General features: G+C 36.5%; 1 protein-coding gene across 5 annotated transcripts in view; it reads right to left on the bottom strand.

The window, feature by feature from the left end:
• Positions 1-478: 478 nt before the first annotated feature.
• The window catches only part of PIK3C2A (phosphatidylinositol-4-phosphate 3-kinase catalytic subunit type 2 alpha), a 73,574-nt gene continuing 53,444 nt past the window's right edge, over positions 479-20,608 (bottom strand). For all 5 annotated transcript variants that reach the window (XM_074884519.1, XM_074884522.1, XM_074884518.1 and 2 more), the window contains 20 exons: positions 17,704-17,812; positions 17,079-17,221; positions 16,216-16,404; positions 15,651-15,744; positions 15,303-15,397; positions 14,810-14,990; positions 14,102-14,206; positions 12,996-13,088; positions 12,536-12,665; positions 10,883-11,019; positions 10,039-10,208; positions 8,766-8,922; positions 8,253-8,362; positions 7,300-7,507; positions 4,763-4,887; positions 4,250-4,367; positions 4,072-4,153; positions 3,507-3,616; positions 3,151-3,276; positions 479-2,603 (listed from right to left, as the gene is read on the bottom strand). In XM_074884519.1, coding sequence (XP_074740620.1) covers positions 2,421-2,603; positions 3,151-3,276; positions 3,507-3,616; positions 4,072-4,153; positions 4,250-4,367; positions 4,763-4,887; positions 7,300-7,507; positions 8,253-8,362; positions 8,766-8,922; positions 10,039-10,208; positions 10,883-11,019; positions 12,536-12,665; positions 12,996-13,088; positions 14,102-14,206; positions 14,810-14,990; positions 15,303-15,397; positions 15,651-15,744; positions 16,216-16,404; positions 17,079-17,221; positions 17,704-17,812 — 2,665 coding nt within the window. In that variant the 3' untranslated portion in view covers positions 479-2,420. The remainder of the gene's footprint in view (positions 2,604-3,150; positions 3,277-3,506; positions 3,617-4,071; positions 4,154-4,249; positions 4,368-4,762; positions 4,888-7,299; positions 7,508-8,252; positions 8,363-8,765; positions 8,923-10,038; positions 10,209-10,882; positions 11,020-12,535; positions 12,666-12,995; positions 13,089-14,101; positions 14,207-14,809; positions 14,991-15,302; positions 15,398-15,650; positions 15,745-16,215; positions 16,405-17,078; positions 17,222-17,703; positions 17,813-20,608) is intronic.

Raw genomic sequence — 20,608 nt, forward strand, 5'->3', positions numbered from 1 at the left:
AAATACCCAAACAAGGTCGGTACAGACAATTATATTTCTGGCTGCAGGTCATACATTGCATAAATGATTTTTTTCTTTTCATTAAACGAGATATAAAAAGCTGTTAAAACTACGTTTTCAAGCTACTTAGTGTACTGGTAAATTTCACCCCAACTGAATATTTTCACATCCATCTTTTTTTGGATGTAGTACATTAAAGTCTTATTGCAACAATCACTTTTTTCTTAATTGAGAATAGTGCAAAGAGGGGCAAGCTTAGGGCTGTTCCTCTACAGGTGAGGAGAGGTCAAGGCCAGATCCCACAGACAAAATCCATGACCGTAAAAAGCTTCAGCCAGTGACTATTTTGAAAAGGAAGGGAAAGGCACAAAATGAGTTAAGCTGTGAAGAAGATTAAACCAGAAGTCAGGACACGTGCTAACAATAATACAGTACTACACATTTTTTTCAGAGTCCAGACAACTGTTAAAACTGCAAATCTTTTTAAATGATTTTAGTTTATTTGTATTTTGTGCTGTAAGACACTGTGCTTTAATAGCAAACTGCAAAAAAGGCAGTACATATTGCTTTTATTTTATTTCACAATGGAACGTTTCACAAAAACAGTAGTCTACTTTCCTGTGTTTAAGTGACTTGTGATTCTAATGATGGAATGGAGTAAGTCTCAAAAGCATCAAGTGAGCAGGAAATATCTAGTTAGTTATATAGTTTATTATTTACAGGCTATATACTAAACAAAAAATATGCAGAAGATGCCTAATAAAACTGGGATTTGTTAGCGCCCATTAGTATTAACCCAGTTTCTAACATTCAAGATATTCTCAGCTTTTTAATTGTAATAATTCCTACAAAATTGGACCATGAATACTTTTAGGCACCAGGAGATTCAAGTTTACTTCTCTCTTCTGTATTGAAGGGAGATTGGTCAGTAGCAGGGGAAGGAAAATCAGATTATGAAATAGGTTTTTAGTGTTGGGTATACAGAAGGGCTTTCTCGGTATTGTGTCTTTGTTTATAGTTGCATATTTTACTTTAAAATTTTGCTCTAGTCACAGTCAGTGGTGATAGTCTGTCCCGATTCAAGAAAAGTGCGCAACTTTATAGATTTGTTTAGACAGAACAAGATCATCCTAAACACCGAGTAAGGTGAATAAAAAGGCTACACCTGTACTACAGAAACACCTAATTAAGTAACCAGTGGTATTAACATGAGAGACATTTGTATTTCACTGTCACAGTATAGTTAAAATCTAATATTCCTTAGAATGAAGTATTTTCAGGGGAATTAATTCTTACTGGAAGTAAGAAACAGTGTTACTGTGAACTGTTAAAAAAAAAAAAGTGACCAAGTTTCTCTCTCAAAGCTCCATTAATGCACCTCATTTCTGGCCTGCAATTCACCCAGCAGTTGTGCTTTTTAACTAGAGGCCACCTGAAGGTACAGTGCAAATGCCACTTTGGATTTAGTGTTTGAATCTGTTCCACATTTATTCACGGCGGTATTTAAAAGTCCTAGAAATTAAGACATTTCAAAACACCGAGAAGCTGGGCACATTTCCTACAGCACCACATTCACCAGTCTTCATTCAAATTTTGGAAATCATGGGCAGAAGATGGGGTAGAAAAAATGTATATAAGTTGCACTAACTATGAAGATCAGTATGACTGATGTTATTTGTAAGTAACACATCTCAGGAAGACTTCCAGTAGGACCTGCAAGGTATCAAATATGAGAACATTTCCCCTTTTTAAGGAGCTAGAAGTTATCATGTATACATATTTAAATACCAGATATGAGGTAAAAGAGAAGCATTTGAATTATAAGGCACCATTATTTACAACTTCCATTATTGGCACTCACTCCAGTAACTCTCAGAGAAGCATCAATCTGGGATTAAATGCAACGCTAAGAAATTTTTCCAGCCCTTCAACCTTCATTTCTACAGGTGTCTGTGAAGCCACCAAAATGTTACCCGTCACTGCTTCTGTGATGTCTAGTGGGAATGTAGTCCTAAAATATGTCATTTCTTTGATGTTCTCCAGCATCATGCCATGGATGACACAACACAGGTAACAAATTAAAAGCAAATATGCACTCTATCCACAGGCCTAATGATTAAGTTATGGTTTAACCAACCAGCATGGTCAAACTGTTCATCTCACTTTCAAGGATGGTTTAAAAACCCCTTCCTCTACCTGCAACTCTTAAACATTTACAATGATGCTTTGATAGCATCACATAAGCATAAACCAGGTTTTCTAGAAATCGTCCAAATTAGGCTACATAAACATTGGTCCAACATATCTGTTGAAATGCAGAGTCTCTTGTTTTAAGATGTACAAGTTATCTTCAAGTAGGAAGATGCACCAAGCACAAGCAAATACAATTGTTCCGGTCTTACTCAGGTGTAGAAATGAGCTCACAGATAAGGTACAGCAGTTAGGCGATACCAGTTAACAGTCTCCTTGCTCAAGTTGAAGTCCTTTAGTGAGAGTGTAATTCCACCCAAGAAAAAGTTCTCACGTAACGATTCTGCACTGAGCACACTTAGCTGAAGTTCTCTCTGTTTCAGAGTCTCCATGCTATATCCACTGTACACAAGCTAGAAGGTAAGAAGTCAAGAAATTTTTGGTTATCCAAATGAAGTTACAGATTGCCCTTTCTTCTGACTGTCTAGCCACTCACAGATGTCTTAACTGCACATTATGACCATCCAGTATGTCTGTTTCTCAGAAGATGGGCTGAAGTACAGACATACTTTATTTTGTGCTCCAATGTTAAGTGTTTATAAGGACCAGTGTTTTTAGACAGAAGGACTGTTTAAATGCCAAGACTTCTGAATTAATTCTTCTCCATATTATAAACCAGTGGATCCAGGGCAGGTGAATCTTTAGTTTTAAGATTTCTTTCCTTCTCCCCATCGCTCCTCAGAGTCAGTCTGAGAAATTTCTGCTTACTTGTACATTTACCTCCTCAGTTGCTTTGGGCTTTTTGTTTGTTTTTAAACAGAGCACAAAGTTTTTCAAACAAGTTACTTTTCTTTTTATGTATCTTCGCAGAACTTTTTTTTTAAGACAACATTTTAATTACTGCTTTGAATAAGAGACAATAGCAAACCATAGGGAGTAAATACATAAATTTTAACTTGCCATTTCATTGAAAGTTGGATTTCTTGTCTTCCGGGAGATTTTGGTTTTGCGTTTGGATGTTTTGTGCGTATCTGGAAGTAAGTAAGTTTTTACATAGGGATTTGGATCTGCACCATCTTCTGTAACCTACAATCCAAAAACAAGTCAGAAAACAAGTTAGTGCATGCCTATTTGAATATATTTTCAAGCATCTAGACTTTGCAATTAAGCTAACCAAAAGCACCAGTTAATTAAGTTGGCAGTTAGAAATTTGGAGGGAAAGAGAGAGTTCCACCATTCCTGCATCAAACTAAGTCAAGGTGGTAACTGACAATATGGAAATAGTTTTTGGCAGTGAGCTCAGTATCTCTACTTACCAGGTCTTTAATGTGCATCACCATGATAAATAGAGTGCTATTTCTATATGATATGGATAGTTTCACTTCTCCTCCCACTTTGCCTGAGGTAGGACTTGATGGACTTGCATCTGAAAAATCAGACAATTTCCTCTAATATTTGTACATTTTCATCAGTACTACAGTGACTTACTATATATGGAGGAAAAAATACAAGCCTTAGACAAAGTTCAGTTTCTGATTTTATTTCTAGTTCCCTAATAAGAAGGCAATGCCACAGGTTATAAAGATTTTTGCATTATCTTCTATGAAGCAACTTAGAGGTTTAGAGTAAAAACTTGAATAATTTAGTCAAGCCATAAGCAAGCCCAAGTGATCACATACATTGCTGCAATTTTTGTTATGTTTTTACTTCCTTGAAACTGTATGCAGGCACATTTGGAAAGACAGTGATGCAAAGTTTTCAATGGGGCAAAACTACAGTTAATTAGAAAATATTTAAAAAGAAGAAAAAAAAAAATCACACTGCAAAGGTGTCATACTATAATCACCCAATTTATAAGCACCCCCCAAAAACATTACCTACCTGTAGGTCTGGCTATTCCATCTATTCCTTCCACTTTGTCATCACGAAGTAATGGATGGAAAAAAGTATAAACAAGATCACACTAAATTTGGAAAAAACGTTGCATATCAGTTTAAGTGTTAACAAGCACCAAAATGTGAAAACTTGCACTGGATTTTCTTAAGTTATTTGAACTCACTTCTGCCACCTCTGAAGAACTGTTCATCAGACTCTGTATGTAGCTGTTGAGCTCCACTTTTCTTTTAGCTGCTACATCTTTTATGTGTGTTCGTCCCAGAACCATCTTATTAGGAAAGCTACAAGGGCAGAACAAAATAGAGTTTTCAGTTAACCTCTCTGAAGTAAGTTAGATTTCATTGTCATTTCCATCCTGAAGGGCTGACATCCATTTTTTGATGTCAATCACGAGTGGAAACACAGCATGCTAATAGGTAAGGACATTATAGACAGGCAAGGAAAGGTTTATAGGGAATTTTTATAAGCAATACGACACACAGACTAAAGCCACTGAACTGCTCCTCTGTCTCTCCCCCTTAAAACCTAGAGACAAAGGTTTTCTCCCTTAATTGCCAACTCTGAGGTCTAGTTTGCCCCTTAGCAGTTTGGTCTCCATTTCAAGCTATTTCTTCCTCCACCCAGCTGGGAGCAGTTTCGTTGCTTCCATTGTAATAATGATGAGTTAGGAACATACCCTGGTAACTTCCAAAGAGGAAAGAGAATGCCAAGTTTGTTGTGGAGCTCCTGGAACTCATCAAATGTTCGGAAGACAAATGTTGGCTCAACTTGCCCTTCTCTCAAAACTCTCACTACATAGATCTGTCCAAAACACAAAACCAGAAAGATAAAAGTAGTGACAATATTATAGAACTGACTTAACAATACAATCTTCTTAACAATTAACTCTTTCTACTATGGTAATTCTTCTCCTGCATACGTATCCCAGTAACAGCATTTACATTTTACAGTAGTTTGAATTATAAATAGCCCTACTATAATGCAAAGTAACATCACATGATCTTCCTGTAATGTAGATCCACATCTGACAGGGGGATAAAGGTAGTTAAGGCTAAGCTGTACACATCCTCCCTTTTAAGCCTCATTGTAAGTTCATACTACATGTACAGAATTTTAACACATCAGTGCTGGATTATGTCTAAGATATGTATCTGTTGGGCCAGATCTACCACACACTTTTCAGGTGTGGACTATGAAGGAAACTAATACCTAAATTTTTTCAATCTAAATCTCTCAAGATTCTAAATGATTCCACTTTTAAAGTGATAAATTGGTGGGCAGATGCAAGTGTACTGCATTATACAAAAGGAATTTTTTAAAAAACTGGGGGTTCAGTCCCAGGATGCAGTTATTCACATTATTATGAAAGGAAAATGAAGGCTGAGAAACTGCTCAGAAAATTAAATTCAGTGGACTCATTTTATGGGCAGATGAGTTAAATGTGTATTTAAAAAACATGCAACTGGGAAGAGGTTTAAGAATCTAAACAAGAAGGAGACTACATCATCTTAACAGCTTCCTGGAAGATAAGAGGCTGTTTTGGCTTACACCAGGAGCACTCAAATACGTTTATAATGTAGTGATTCAGTACCAAGCTCTTCTTCACTTCTAGTGTTATTTAGCTCTGTTCTACATTCCCTAGCTGGTGTCTTACCAGATTAAGATATTTACAGCAAATACAACGTGGAAAAGAGATGTACATTAGCATTTATCAGTATAGGTCACTTTTTAAACAACTTGAGGAAGATTTAACTTGAGCTGCCTACTCTAGGCCAGCAAACAGCAGTAGAGAAGTAAAAAAAATAAACTTAAGATGGTTGCACTTCTGCATAGGAATCAAATATTAATACAAGTCTTAAAGCGTAACCCAAGTCTATCAAAGTCCTGAGGACAAATTGTAATGCTTGCTGCCTCTAGTAAGACTGACTAGGAGTGTAGGTGCATTAATACAGGGAATGATGCTTTTACTTAAAAGGAGTAAGTACAACTTAAATGGAAGGTCAGAACAAAACCAGAAAGCGTTTGACTTTATGACTTCTATTCAGGAAGGAGCCATTTTACAGAAGGCGGCTACATAAGCACGTAAACATGACTCAAATCCCCATTTTTAAAAATCATCTCCACCAACACTACTTCTGCCCTTTCTGCTTCCTTCTAGATTCTTTTCAAGAAGTGTCTTCATTTTGAAGACTATTATTGGATGCTAAAAATACCGATCTGTACTCCTGTGGTTGGTTTACCCTGGCCAGCAGCTATGCACCCACACAGCTGCTTGCTCACTCCCACCCCCTCACCGGTTGGACAGAGGAGAGAATAAGAGCAAATGCAAGAAGACTCGTGGGTTGAGATAAAGACAGTCCTAGGGAGGGGAGGTGACGCAAACACAATCTCTCACCACCTCCCACAAACAGACCCATGCCCAGCCCGTCCCCAAGCAACAGCCACCCTGGAAGACAACATCCTCCCACCCCGACTTTCCTCCTCTCCCCCCAGTTTTTATTGCTGAGCATGACATTATATGCTATGGAGTATCTCTTTGGCCAGTTTGGGTCAGCTGTCCCCATTGTGTCCCTTCCCAACTCCTTGCTCACCCACAGCCTACTCACTGCAGTGGGGAGACAGGGGTAAAGTGGAAGAAAAAGAGAAATCCTTGACACTGCAGAAGCACTGTTCAACAGCCAAACCAATGGTGCTCTAGCCAACAGTTTTAGTTAAACACCCAAAACACAGCACTGTGTGGGCTGCTATGAAGATAGGCAACTCCAGTCCAGCCAGAGGCAATACAACTCTGTTCTTCTCCAGGAAGCAAGCAAGCAAACCCATTCCCATCTAGATTTCAATTATGGATTTTGTTTTTACTTTCAAGTCATCCACAGTGGGGCTTAGTTTTAGGTGTCAACACTGGTGTCGGTTTCTGGGCTCCCATTATAGTCAATGCAGTCAGACTTCAGAAAACTCTACAGGTCATCCTAAATCTGACATTAGTGCCCTACTGAATAAGTAACTATCTATAGCTGTATTTACTAAATCTCTGTCAATAAATGGAACCTAGTCGTCTACCTCAAAGCTAGCTACTTAAGGCTAAACAAGACAAGCTTCCCCTGGACTACTTCTCCACGATTAAGTACTGAACTTATAGCAAGATGACGACTATCTTGTTGGAAGAAAATGCACAGTATCTTCACTGAGTGGAAACAGATTCCACATACTTACATAATGTTTGTCTGGGTTATATCGCTTCTGATATGTAAACACAGAGACTTGTTTGATTCGGCCATCTTGTTTAAGAGAGTATGTTTTAGCAGAAAATGAGAGGATGGGTTCATCATTAGAAGGTAGACCTGAGAAACGCAGCTGAGCCAAATTGTGAATAAAGAAATTAAACTTGGTGGCAACACTTCCCAGACTGGATTCAATCAACCTAGGGAAAAAAAAAAAAAAGTCAAATAATAGAGCACACGTCAGAATGCACAAAGGTAGTTCTGTTAATGAATCAGACTTAAGTCTAAGAAAAATAAAAACCAATTTCTTACTAACAGAGAAACAGTTTTTAAACTGAAAGTGAACAATGGGCTACATAAAAGAACGTATCAGCATTTAATAGAAGGTTCAGTATCCAAGCTTTGGAACAGGTTGTTATCCAAGTGAAGCCTTTCCAGAGTTGGTAAAAAAGTTACATGCATGCTACTGCAGTTTCCCCCATATATTTAAAATGAAGTACAATAACACATTTTGTAACACATAGCAACAACTTAGTTACACTATATACACACCCCCCTACTCGCTGCACTGGAACATCATCCCGCCCTCCCCAGTGTGCAAAAGCACTTCTTGACAGAGAACTTCTTTACATGCATTACAAGGTTCCCATCATACACACTGCTATTAAGCAATTTAGGATCCATTTAAAATGCAAGTCTCAAACAGCTGAACAGTATTTCAAACAAAATTTATGCAAAAAGTTTCTCTTAAAGGCAAAATATTTTAGCACAAGCATTAATCTTATCTAAAACTGATCTTATTTCTATAGTTCATTGGTTAACCGATATTTTACAATTGTACGGTGTAACTATTCTACAGACATGTTTGTGAAGGTCTTTAGTACATTTTTTCACAGCAGAAAGCTCCCATTAAGAGGATGATGCTAGTTTTCACTTATCCAGTACCTTGTGAAGAAAATGGTAGCTTCTGCATCTGTTGTTTGGGGCTGGAGAGCATCCTGGACATACTTCAAGTCCTGAACCCCACTTAGTTCTGGCAACCCAGAAGAAAGCATCTGCAGGAATTTACAGCTTTAATGCAATAAAACTAATACAATTTTACATTGAAATGATTAAAACTCTTACACCAAATTCATCTGAAGCTGCACTAACTTGCTAAATGGTAACAGCAATAGCCAACAATTACTTACAATCAGCAGTTACTCCCTTCACCATTTCTGCTGAGCTAAAAGCCATTAAAACACTTTGCAGTGTAAATTAGGGTATCATCTTAATTTTAAATTCACAGGAAATAGATAGGTAGTAAAAAAAGCTTAAAAGAAAAATCCAGATACAACCTTCCTAAAAAGTACTTCTGATGTTTCTGACTTTTAAAGGCATGCATAAAAAGCATAGCATTTAATAAAATCCTACATGAGCGATCTATCAAGTTTCAATTGAATTTAATAAAATGATTACCAATGAAAGTAGGTTAAGGAAGAGATTTGCATGTTTTCTTATCAGATTGTATGCTTGACAACAGAGATCCACGAACAACTGAAAGCGAATAGTGGGTTTTTCACCACCATTAATGACATAAGCCATATCCGATGTTAGCACAAAAGGAGCTCGATCCCTGTTCAAAAAGAACAGAATTCCTAAGTTCATTATAAAGTCTATTCACTTTGTCATGTGCTTCCTCCTCCCTTCCACCCCAAGGCGGTGATACTAAATAATCCATTAATGCCATTTTACTTTTTTGGGGTGGGTTCAGCTGCTTAGTGCTCTCTCAGATTCCCAGCACATTCACATGGTACTGGCCCTACAGCAGATCTCCTGGAGCAACACCTGGAGGACAGGTTACCTTACAATGCCTTCCATCCCTCATTTCTGGAAGCCATAACACACCAAAACAAAGGTAATGACTATATTATCACCTGACTAAAACATAACTCCTTTGTCCTGGATATCGATTATCTTCCCCTACAGAGAGGAGTAGTAAATGCAAACCTGCTGTTCACTCTTCTATAATATTGACATTCACTACTGTTTTTATGAGCCAGAGTCTGTTCTCATTTGTGTTTCACACTCATACATTCAGATGACATAGAGGTTCTGGCACTCAATTTCTCATTCATTGATAAAGTTTACCGAACAAGCACGCAATACATAATTGCATGAATATAGCTAAAAGGGTGAAGCTACACTACAGTTTTATCCAATATTCCTGGAAAAGTAGGACACCAATATTTGTGTTAGATAGAAGGCTCCCAAATATCAATAAAGAGTTATATGAATATTTTCCTGTACCAAAACACTTGGCTTCCATAACTATTGTAAAGAAAGTGCCATTGAGATTTGCCCAGTATGTATACCACAAATCTCTTAAGGAACGAATAAGGTTTGCAAGCACTGAAGTTAAATGATGTTTAGGAGACCAAATTCCTTATTTCAATCTACCAGTAGCTAGGAACAGTAATTTTGTTTGAAAGCTAGGCCTATGTGCTTTGACTTAGAACAGCTCCAGACATCAGAATATGAAAACAGGAAGCCAGAACCTTTTCAAAATTAATTCTGTACAGTTATGTTTGAATGCATTCTGGAAACTCTGTGGTTCAATGGGAAGATATTGGCTTCATAATGAGAACAGCAGATAACAGGAATTTAAGAGTTAATGCTTAGAATTATAACGCTTATAAAAGATATACTAAACATCACTTCACTCTCTACATCGCTCAGCTACAGAAAATACCTTTTAAAGCTACCAAACATTTGCGCATGACCCAAAAATTTTCCAAAGTCAATGTGAAACATATGCCCTGTGTTTCGGAGCATGATGTTATCATTGTGGCGGTCACAAATTCCCAATACGTAAGTAGCTACACAGCATCCTGCACAAGAGTAAATGAAGTTTTCTGAAGCCTGGGAAGGAGAGAAAAAAAGTGAATTGAGAACAAGTATCAGTGGAAAAACACTGTTCATGCATTCAACAGTCAATCTTGACAAGGGTAAATCCAAGGCAGATAAGACGGGCCCTAAAATTTGCTTTTTTCCAAAACAGCACTCAAGCAGATAGCTTCGCAAGTATCTCTAGATATCACACTTCCCAGAAAAAATATTTGGTTTTTAAAAAAATACAAGAGAAAAGAGGAGTTGAAGACAAATCACAAAAGGAAATAAATACGTTAATAGAGAAAAGGGTACAAGGCTTATTTTTCCAATGTGTTGTAACAGCGTTGTAGCCAAAAGAAAAATGTCTTTTTTTGAATCCCATGTGCTTATATGAGAAGAAACCACTGCTTTTATAACACAATTAAGAGCAGCCACCATTCCTCCCTATCTTAAATATGAAATACATTTTTTCTGTATCCAATAAAAACCTCCTGATGTGAATCGTAAGAATTCATCTGGATCCTTTTTAGTTATAAGGGATTTTTATTTGCTCTTCTTCAAGTATAGGAAAAAGTTAAGTTTCCTAAAGATATAAACCAAAAATTTCACTGGAAGATCTGGAAAAAGAATTTCATTCTTTCATAAGATGGTATTTCTCCCTTTTAAAAGATCTTCAGAAGAGAACAACACTGAAAAAAAGTTACCTTTTCATACTCCTCCTCTGTAGGATTATACTTTCTCAACCATTCTGCCAGAGGCTTGTCTTTAAAAGAACCTGTCACTCCATATTCCACTTGAATTTTCCTAAGTGTATCTGAAGCAGGAACAAGCTCTACCATGCCTTTATATAAAACAAAAATACAACAAAGTGTATTTAACCATGTCCTTAAATTATACTGCATTTTTATAATTCAGTAGAATCCTTCTTGACGACAATGGATTTTATAATCCTAGAACAGCTTCCTTCAAACCCCAGCGAGATGTAAAAATAGTGCACTAAGCTCTTCTGCTGACTCTATTACAAAGCATACCATGAAACACATGTAGCAATCCAACTTAGGCTTACTTTACTACAATTAGTCACGGTTGCTAGAATGCATATATAAATTACACTGTGAATAATTACTTTCTACTACATAAACTAGTATTGAACTATAAGCAGTAACTGCAAAATATTTTGATGCTGACACTTCAGATACACTGACACTTCAGTAACTTTAATGGCTGTCAAGCATTGAAACAGACCAGACCGTTGCTCCAGAAATAAGGTTGTGGGCTTTACATGTGGCCTTATTGTGGAGATACCATTTACTAAAAATACTTGTATAGCTAAATCATAAATGGAAAATATTTATTTGATTAACTGAATTTTGTTTCTACCTTGGCAAGAGCTACTAAAGGCAAATCCGTAATTTACATCCATTTTTATTTTTCACTTTAATTCTTCAAGTACTTTAGGAATACTAATATTAGCAGCGATAAAAAAAAGTAACATGCCGTGCAATCCAGTCATTGTTCAAAGTAGGAAGAAAAGGCACCTGTTTCTCTAAAAAACAGGTCTTACATAAATAGAAGCTTTTTGCTTATTTTGCCAGCCTAAACTTTCAACATTTCCATGTATTTAAGGGTTTTCATCAAGCTGTTCTAGCATCTGACTGAAGAAATATTTAAGTTATTGTTTATCCTCTTAAAGATCTTGTGGTTCCTGTTGGCTAGCTCTAGAGAATTACTGAAAACTAGCAAAAAGCATGTTCGAGGTGCAGGGTGGTATTTACATTCAAACTTAAGAGTTCTGTGACCTAGTTTCAAATGTGAAAGACAGCCTCGTATTTCCAAGGAACTTATACCAGCATATGACACTAATTCTGGGGGATAGTGTGTGTGGTGTGTGTTTTAAATTCTTCTTCTTTTTGCAAGTTTCAGTACGTGAATGACACTCCCCGAACCAACTGCAACAGATTCCAAATACTTTAGAATTTCAGTTTTGACTTGAATACTTTCTTTCACCATAACTAAACTTTCAGAATCAGGATTGCTATGGCACCATTATTTTCTTGTGTGGCATTAAGGGCATCGAGAGAAACCTTAGCTTCTATCATTATATTTACTTGTTTGTACTGCTGTTCATTGACAACACAACGTCAGGACTCAAGAGAAGAAACACGTTTAAACGCAACTCAGCCTTCAGGAAATTCAGAACAAGTTAACTTGCTGTACTCTTGAGTACTGAAGTTCCTTGCATGGAGGGCTTCTGGCCTTCCACTGTTTCTGTGTCGCTGCACAGAAATTTTCACTATCAGTGTGACAAGAAATTGAATTGGAGGAGCAAAAATTATAGGCAGCATCTGGTTTTGCACCTCTGTCTTTTCCAGTTGACAGACACTTGAAGATAACCATCCGTAGATCCAGTCCCTCCTGCAGCCAGATCTTATCCATAATCTTAATCATTTGTAAAGCCAACATATCTTGTCGCAAGTCTTCTCCAACCTTAAATGAAAAAATAAAAGTTAGAGACATCATATGCTTTCAGCAAAACTAAACTTCACAGATTGTAATTGCTTTACATTTCTAGGAAGTGATACATTATGCTACTTACTTCCTCATAGCTATGCACTTAAGAAGAGAAATAGGCTGCATTTCAGCTTTCACATGAAGTAGACTTACTTTCACATTTTACAGCCTGTTCAGACATTGGTTTCTAGATACACAGCAACAAACTCACAAAATAACTAAGCTTACTGATCTACCCTAAAGTTAATTGATACCAATAATGATTATCATTCAACGTTTTTTCTCCAACACGCATGTAAGACCTACCTTAAACATCACATTAATTTCTTCTCCCAGAGGGTCTGCATTTATCAGTGCAACTTTCAGTGGTACTGCATTGGAGCTGAAGAACGAACATGCCTACAAGTAGATTTAGTGTTAATACTTAAAAAGGACTACTCCTGCTAGCCCAGAAAACAAGATATTCTGACAACAAGCAGGTTTGACACACAATGTGCCTATTCAGACTTCTAACATTGCGATTGTGGTGAATATGTGTTTCCCTTGAATAAAGAGCCCTTTGGCTGTTATTTGTTGAATTCTTGTACAAAAGCCAACAGTGCTACACAGTGATGTTTTATACATTTTGAAGGGAAGAGTGAATAAAACAAGGATAAATATTTTATCAGCAGCTTTTTCTGAAACCTAGAAGATATTAAAAAATGGGTATTTGCAAGTTTCACAGCATTTTCTCATTTATCTGCTTTCAAGTACAGTAGAGAAGGAAAGCAAGTCTCTCCACACAGGATTAAATCCAGTGTTCACAGACCTTTAGGTTCTCAGTCAAGCATGATTATATCATCAAGACTGTGGTTGAGCAGATATTGCCAAATCTTGCAGAGTTCTGGAAAAATAATTTACCTGCTTCTCCTACATTATTACTTGCTGGACCTTCACAATAAACTAGAGCTACTGTCTGCCTCCCTGGATTCGGTGCATCTCTTGGACACAAGCAGTAACAGGTATTCACCTATTTCACAGTTTCTACTCATTGTTTGAACTTTATAGCCTTGCTCAATTTTCTCTTTTGATTACTACTGTGAAGAAGTCTTCTTCATACACTTTGAATAGTCCCCTGCTTTACTGTAGCCAGAATAGTTGGGTCTCAAGAGAGACGGGGTCTGAAGAAATAGGAAGGTATTACAGATTTTTTTTAAAATACAAGTACCTTCACTGGTTTTACACAAGTATTTGTATAAATTTTTTCTTTGCTCAGCTAATTTCATTGCCTTGTTCAATCAGAATTTTTAATCAAAACTCTCCCCCTCAGTCTAAAGAGCCTTCAAGTACTTCAACTGATATTTTCTCAACTTGTAAAAGCTTTGCCTATATGTAATTTTTCAAAAGGTTTTGAAACTCTGAATGTGCAGTACCTTAATGTTTAGTTCTTTTGCCACAAGACTGGGGTTGAGAGGCAAACGGCATTTGTTCTTCAAGAAAAATAACTGCACACGTTCCATACCATTTTGCAAGGCAGCCTGCAGACAAAAAAAAAAATCTCAGCTTACATTTTCCTAACTGGAGCATCTACAGAAAACTTCTGGACAAAGTTAAACTGAAGCCAATGTTTCAACCCCTCAGTGTCAAAGGAATGCTAGAAATAACTGCTGTTTTAGCTATTAAAAATACATAAGCCTAGCAGTACAACACTAATATCACACAGATTTGTAGGATTCTGGGGTTTTTTTTTGACTGAACCAGATGATAGCATCCCACTCTATCAAACTGTAAGTTCATATTATTAGCATATAAACAGATATCCCATTCTTCTGCATAATGGCATCATTCTTCAGCAATAATAGGTTTAAATACAATTCCAGTTTACTGTACACAGAAACCATTCTACTTCCTTACCCTATCACCTCACACAATCTTACATTTCAGATGACATCAGATTTGACAAATACATCAACCTCATTAAGCCATTATCTTTTTAAAATGCAGAGCAATAGATTCATAGACCTTCCTATATATTATATAGAACATTTTATTGAACTTAGACTAAAAAGGCAATAGAGTGCATTGTTTTCAGGGTATACTCAGTCTAATCTTCCTAAAGAATATTAAAAATATATACACACCTGACGAGCAGATCCACTTGTTTGCTTTACTCTTTCTGCTACCATTCCAAAAAGCTGAACCAGTCTGGTCTGCTTCTCGAGCTCTTCCCTCAACCTTTTTCCACAGACTGAAAGAAAAGCTCCAAGAATTTGCTCATACCTTACACCAAACTTTGTATCATACAGCGTATCCTTAAGAAGCCTGAAATACAGGATTTAAGTTAAATTTTCCTAAGGAAAATACTGCAAACAATACAATACTAAGACATTCAAATATTTTAATGAATCAGTACTATATATATCCAAAGTTACTGATATATAGGAAATAAAAAGAAAGGAGTTTGTGCCTCAGAGACACTGTCTGTTTTTTCATGACAAAACCAGGATCTACATATTGTATACTCTCCAATCATAACATTGTTATGAACTGTGATATTAAGAATTAATATTTTTTTCTGGCAATATTAGTCTTACAGTCAATGTTACGTGAAGAATGGAACAAAGAACATCTTACCAATATAGGTAGTGTGCTATTCGAATGCTTCCCAGCGCCCGAGCCAAAAGAAATTTGACAAGAGCACTGTCAAGGTAGGTTTCATACTTCAATGCCTAAATACAAAGAAAATTAAAATGGATTTAATTTTAGATGAAGACTGTAATTTTACAACTAATGCACAGACAGAACCACCACAAATCCATAGAACAGTCATAAAGGAATTATTTACTCAAATTGTTTTCCATACCACGCATTAAGGTTAAGCATAGAGACTTGCAGTTGTAGTTCAGCTACTATTAATCAGCAATTCCTTTGTGTTTTCAAGAGCAAAAAAGTTCAAACTTCAGTGTAGGCAGAAAGTCCTACCTGCACAAACTGAGGGAGGAAATCTGTTAACTCATCATCACTTAATGTCTCTATCCAGTTCACAGCTGTATTTCGTACTTCCTGATCAGCAAACCTAGAAAGTCACCACAAATCCACATTTAGTTTATTCTGTTCACGTAGGATTTGTCTTTTCTTTTTTGGGATCAACTAGATACAAAAGAATGAATATAAAGTCTTTAATGGCTCAATAAAGGACCAAGAAGTTTGAGGCCCTTCACTACCTACGATGCAAACACATGTGAATGTTTAGGACAAGCATGCTATCTCTCAAAACTTCAGCCTTGATAGCTTGGCTGTATAGCTTGCTCTCCCACTGGAAATTAGATTTCAGAATCCTAACTGCTATTGCTGTTCTTTTACTACATGACTTGGTTAAACCTACATAAATAAAGCAAACACATGTTCTTCAAAATTTTAAGACAAATTTAGCTTTTGATACAAGAAATTCAGCGATATTTTCCAGAAGAACGCCATTCAGAATCTTCTACTGAAAAGTTATTTAATGCACAACACACAGAGAACTTATTTACATTGTTTTCCTTACTTTGAATCAAGTAGTTCCAGTGCAGCTAAGGGTGATAAAGGAGGCCACTGCTGAAGTAATGAATATATTTCTGGAAGACTTGCCCAGTCCCAGTGAGGGGCACTAACCAGTATTTTTGGTAAGCTACTAGTATGACTATGACAATAATGCCTCTTCTCCCACAAAAATTCTTTATCTTCTTTTGATAGCCTGTAGATAAAAGTTAATTTCAGTTTATAAGACACATTACAGACCATCACCTGAATAACCCCAATGCTACTACTCATTGTATACATACAGATTTAGTACCACACATAATTCACACAAATTTTTTAAACATAATTTAACACACAAAATGGAATGAAATTAAAATGGCTATTTCTTCCACAGAAGTCAAAACAAGAAGCAAAATAAAGCCTCAAACATTATGGAAACAGTTGTTCAAAGTTATAATTTGGGCAGAACAAAAATAAGTTTTAGTATAATCTGAAATAAACCAAAATGTTAGTGTTAGTTTGGTGCAGATGAGTGGGAAGGCCTGCCAGAACAGCTTCCATGGCATACCAACAGCCACTGCTGAAACTGCCACTGCTCCCTGTAAGTGAAGAACCGCCAAGCAGGAATAGGCATATATAACAGGCAGCCAAAAGGGTGGCAAGTGCTGTGACAGCAGAATATTATGACACCGGCCATGGAAACCACAAGTAAATTAAGTCAGCACCATTATGTTGCAAGTTTAATTCAAACTCTTGTTTAAGTCTCCACAGGTCTTCAAAAATATATTAGAACCATATTAAAAAAATTTAAGAATAAATAAGCATTCCATACCCCAGCCACAAATTGTCATGTACAAAGAGAACATAGCTAGAAAGAGACAAACATACCCAATAGTGTTATCCTTTGAGAGAATGGCAAGGAGACGTTCTCTCAAAGGTTTTTCTAATGTTTCTATGGAATGATGCACAGTAGTCTTTGCAGCTTGAGGAATTTTATATTCAATATCAAAAGCATGGGATGGGAAGTCAATCTAAAAAAAAGAAAGAGATGATGCAAGTCCTTAAGAACAGTACTGACCATGTTTTGGGATTGCTAAACCATGCCTAACAAGGTGCCTTCTCTTCTGAGAAAAATTTGGACTCTGAATTTAGAATGAGAGGTGCTTATGTTCTGTTGTTGTTTGGGTCTAGACAACTCCCATGTCAGCATACATTTCTGTAGATTGCTTTTCAAAGATGTTCTCTCCCAGTACTGACAGCATGTCCTTCCAAGGCATCTCCAATTTCTTACTTCGAGATAACGATTCAACAGTGACTTGTATACACTTACAGCAGCTTTCCATTCTTTGCCCTCATCACTTCGCAATCACTATTCTATACTGGCTTTCAAATATGACTTAGCAATATTTACACTCACCCCAAAACATTAATTAATTTACTACCACTCATGTAAGAGTTAAAGTCATATTATTCAAATGAAACATAGTCAGATCAAGTCAGAATTATATATAACCTGCAATACTATTCTTTCCATATTTCCTTTCTTACTGGCCATCCCTGGCGCATGATGCGGATGTGACGGGGTCCAGAGTTGCAAGAGCTTTGTCCCACAAGTTAACAATCTGAGAAAAAAGCATGCGCAGGTATTACTGTCATAATCTGTTTACTTCAACAAGATATTAGTTATTAAAATACTATCTGGAGAAGACCAATGGTCACTACAAAGAAACAATTCAAAAGTATTGGTGTGATATAGGATAATAGTTCAAACTGAGTATGTGTTTCTACTGCAGAGATAAGAAAATATCTTATGAGTAGTATTTCAACACTGATGTTCAGAAAAGAACACAGGAAATCAAACCGTACTAGCCAATACAGTTTAGAGCTTAAAAAAGGCAATTATGGTAACTGTCACATTAATTTATTTCTTTCACTGGATGTCTTCTGTACTTTTAAGTCCTTTAAAACACTGCATACAGCTGTTCGGTGGAAAAGACAGAGGAAAAAGTTCAGTGCTGACACAGCTAAATTAAGTGCTCCCTATTTCTTAAGGGAGAAAAGGAGTACTTTTGCCTCTGAGGAATAAACTGAACACACACACCTGCTTACACTCAGAAAAAAAAGGCACAGGTATATGAATATTATAGACATCGCCATTTGCCTGGACTTTCCACATTACTAGATTCTGCAAGCACATATCAGATGACATTTGTATTTGCCAGTTTATCCCCAATATTAATACAGCTTCCAACTGTAGTAAGGCACAACTGAGGATACTTCCTAAGTCAATTAAAATGCAAAATGTTAGGCACAGAAAACCTCTATCGGTCTTTAAAAAAATTAAAATACAGTCTCAGAAGACTGCTTGAAGGCCAAGCCTTTAGTATATTTTGAAAGATGTTTTAAGGTTTATGTGTGTTTCAAAGAACAGTTCTTTATATGTAAATATTGATTAACTGGGAGCTTATGATGCCAATTAAGATTGCTCAATCATGCCACTGAAGTGTAACTGAACAGCTTGTTCTTTTTAATAATTCTCTAGTTTAATATACTTGCCACAGCCTTCTGTCTCACCCACAAGTAAAGATATTTTAAGGCACTCCACAGACACTTTATCCGAAGGGATTTTAATTTGACTACAGATTCTTCCAAAGCACATATATGACCTTTTATTCTTTCTGTGTTTTAGTTAGCTACAAGTTTTAGCTCCTGCCTGCTATTGATGGTATTCTCAACTATAACTGGAATATTTGGCTGGTATCTTTAATTACATACATTGCAAGTGGATTAGACCACTAGCATCTCCACAGCTGCCATATAGAGGCCATTCAGTAAACCCTGGCACAACACATTCTATTGTAGTGCTCTGCATAAACAGAAAATACAGTTTTTTCTCCAAACTAACTACTATGAGAACACCATGCAGCATGAAGATCAATTTGCAATTCAGATCAAAACAAAAGCTATGTTTTCAATTAAATACTGTGAAATGTGGTATTTAGATAGGAGACTGAAATGCAACATCTAAACAGAACACTGAAATAAGCATAATTTATAAAAAGAAATCCAAGTTTCAGTGGTGACTGAAAGCAGCTGCAGGCCATCTTTGCAATGCAGGAAAGCCTAAACTCTTAAGCATCCCTAAGTTGTTGGAATTGTCACCATACAAAAGGGGAAGTGGAACAAGTAGACCCATATCTAGAACCAGAGGATGCAAACCACATGGAACAGACATAAGTAATACACAGAAGTAACTGTCCAGGAAAGAGTTGATTGTCTTTCTGCAGCCTTGGTTGACAATTAGATAATTTAAGCTTCCAGTAAGACCTAGAAGTCAGAAGCACGTATAAATAGGAAATAATAGGAAATCTTAAGCATAAATCCTGATGCTATCCTGCAATGGTGTGATCACTTCTACAACACCATGCCTAACTCTGGCATCCATGGTTCAAGTCTATTGGTTAATGTTTCACTGAACAGCTACCAAAGTGATAAGTGTTTTGGAATACGCTTTGTAATGGAAGTTTTGAGGACAAGGCAGCTTGAACAAATCTAGGAACACTTAACTGAGGAAAGTTACAGTAGGCTTTTCATTCTTAGGAAAAAAGGTATAGCAGGATGAGGCAGCTGTACCTGAAAGGCAGTCAGTTCAAACTAGAAATATGCCATAAGTTTAACACAGTAGTTAATTATCCCTTTAATTTTTTTAATAAATCTAGCTCTGAATCAAAAGGAGTAATTTCAGAATATCCTAGGATCTCTATTACTCAGAGAGAGGCTGATGAAAGAAATGGCTTATTTTTCCTATCTATGAAAGTACACCTGTATTTTAAAATACATCTAAATTTTAAAAGAGTATTTTGATTCTTTTGCTGGCTTATATATTACCACCCTATTATCAGATTTAGGATTTTTTAAAAGGATTAAAGAAAAAAAAAATATCCAAAATTCTCCAGTTTGGCTCCTGTACATGTAAACTTAGGAAACAGGCAGCACTGAATATTTTGCAGCCAAGGAAGAGATGCCTCTAAAGAATAATAGTACTCAGAAATACTGCAGCCATTTTACATTAATGATCTTTTATTTCTAAAAATTTGAGCCATCACCATATTTAGCTCTATAAACAGGACTGGGTGAAGATAAGAGCTATTCTTTCCTATCTTAAGACAGTTTTAAGGCAAAAGTGCTTCTTCCTCAGTGACATGATGGAAGCATAGCACATTGTTTACCTGCTGTCAGGATTCTTTTCTGTTTTGTATTGCACTAGACATTATTCCTACTGAATACAAGGCTTGCTGCGAACACTTTTTTACAAGTTGCATTCTCTATCACCATGGCTCATGAATCGGCTGAGAACTGGCTGTTTACACTTTATCTGCTAAAATATGTGAATACTGACTGAACTGCCTCTAGCCAAT

Source organism: Strix uralensis, chromosome 15 (assembly GCF_047716275.1).
Source record: "Strix uralensis isolate ZFMK-TIS-50842 chromosome 15, bStrUra1, whole genome shotgun sequence".
NCBI lineage: Eukaryota > Metazoa > Chordata > Aves > Strigiformes > Strigidae > Strix > Strix uralensis.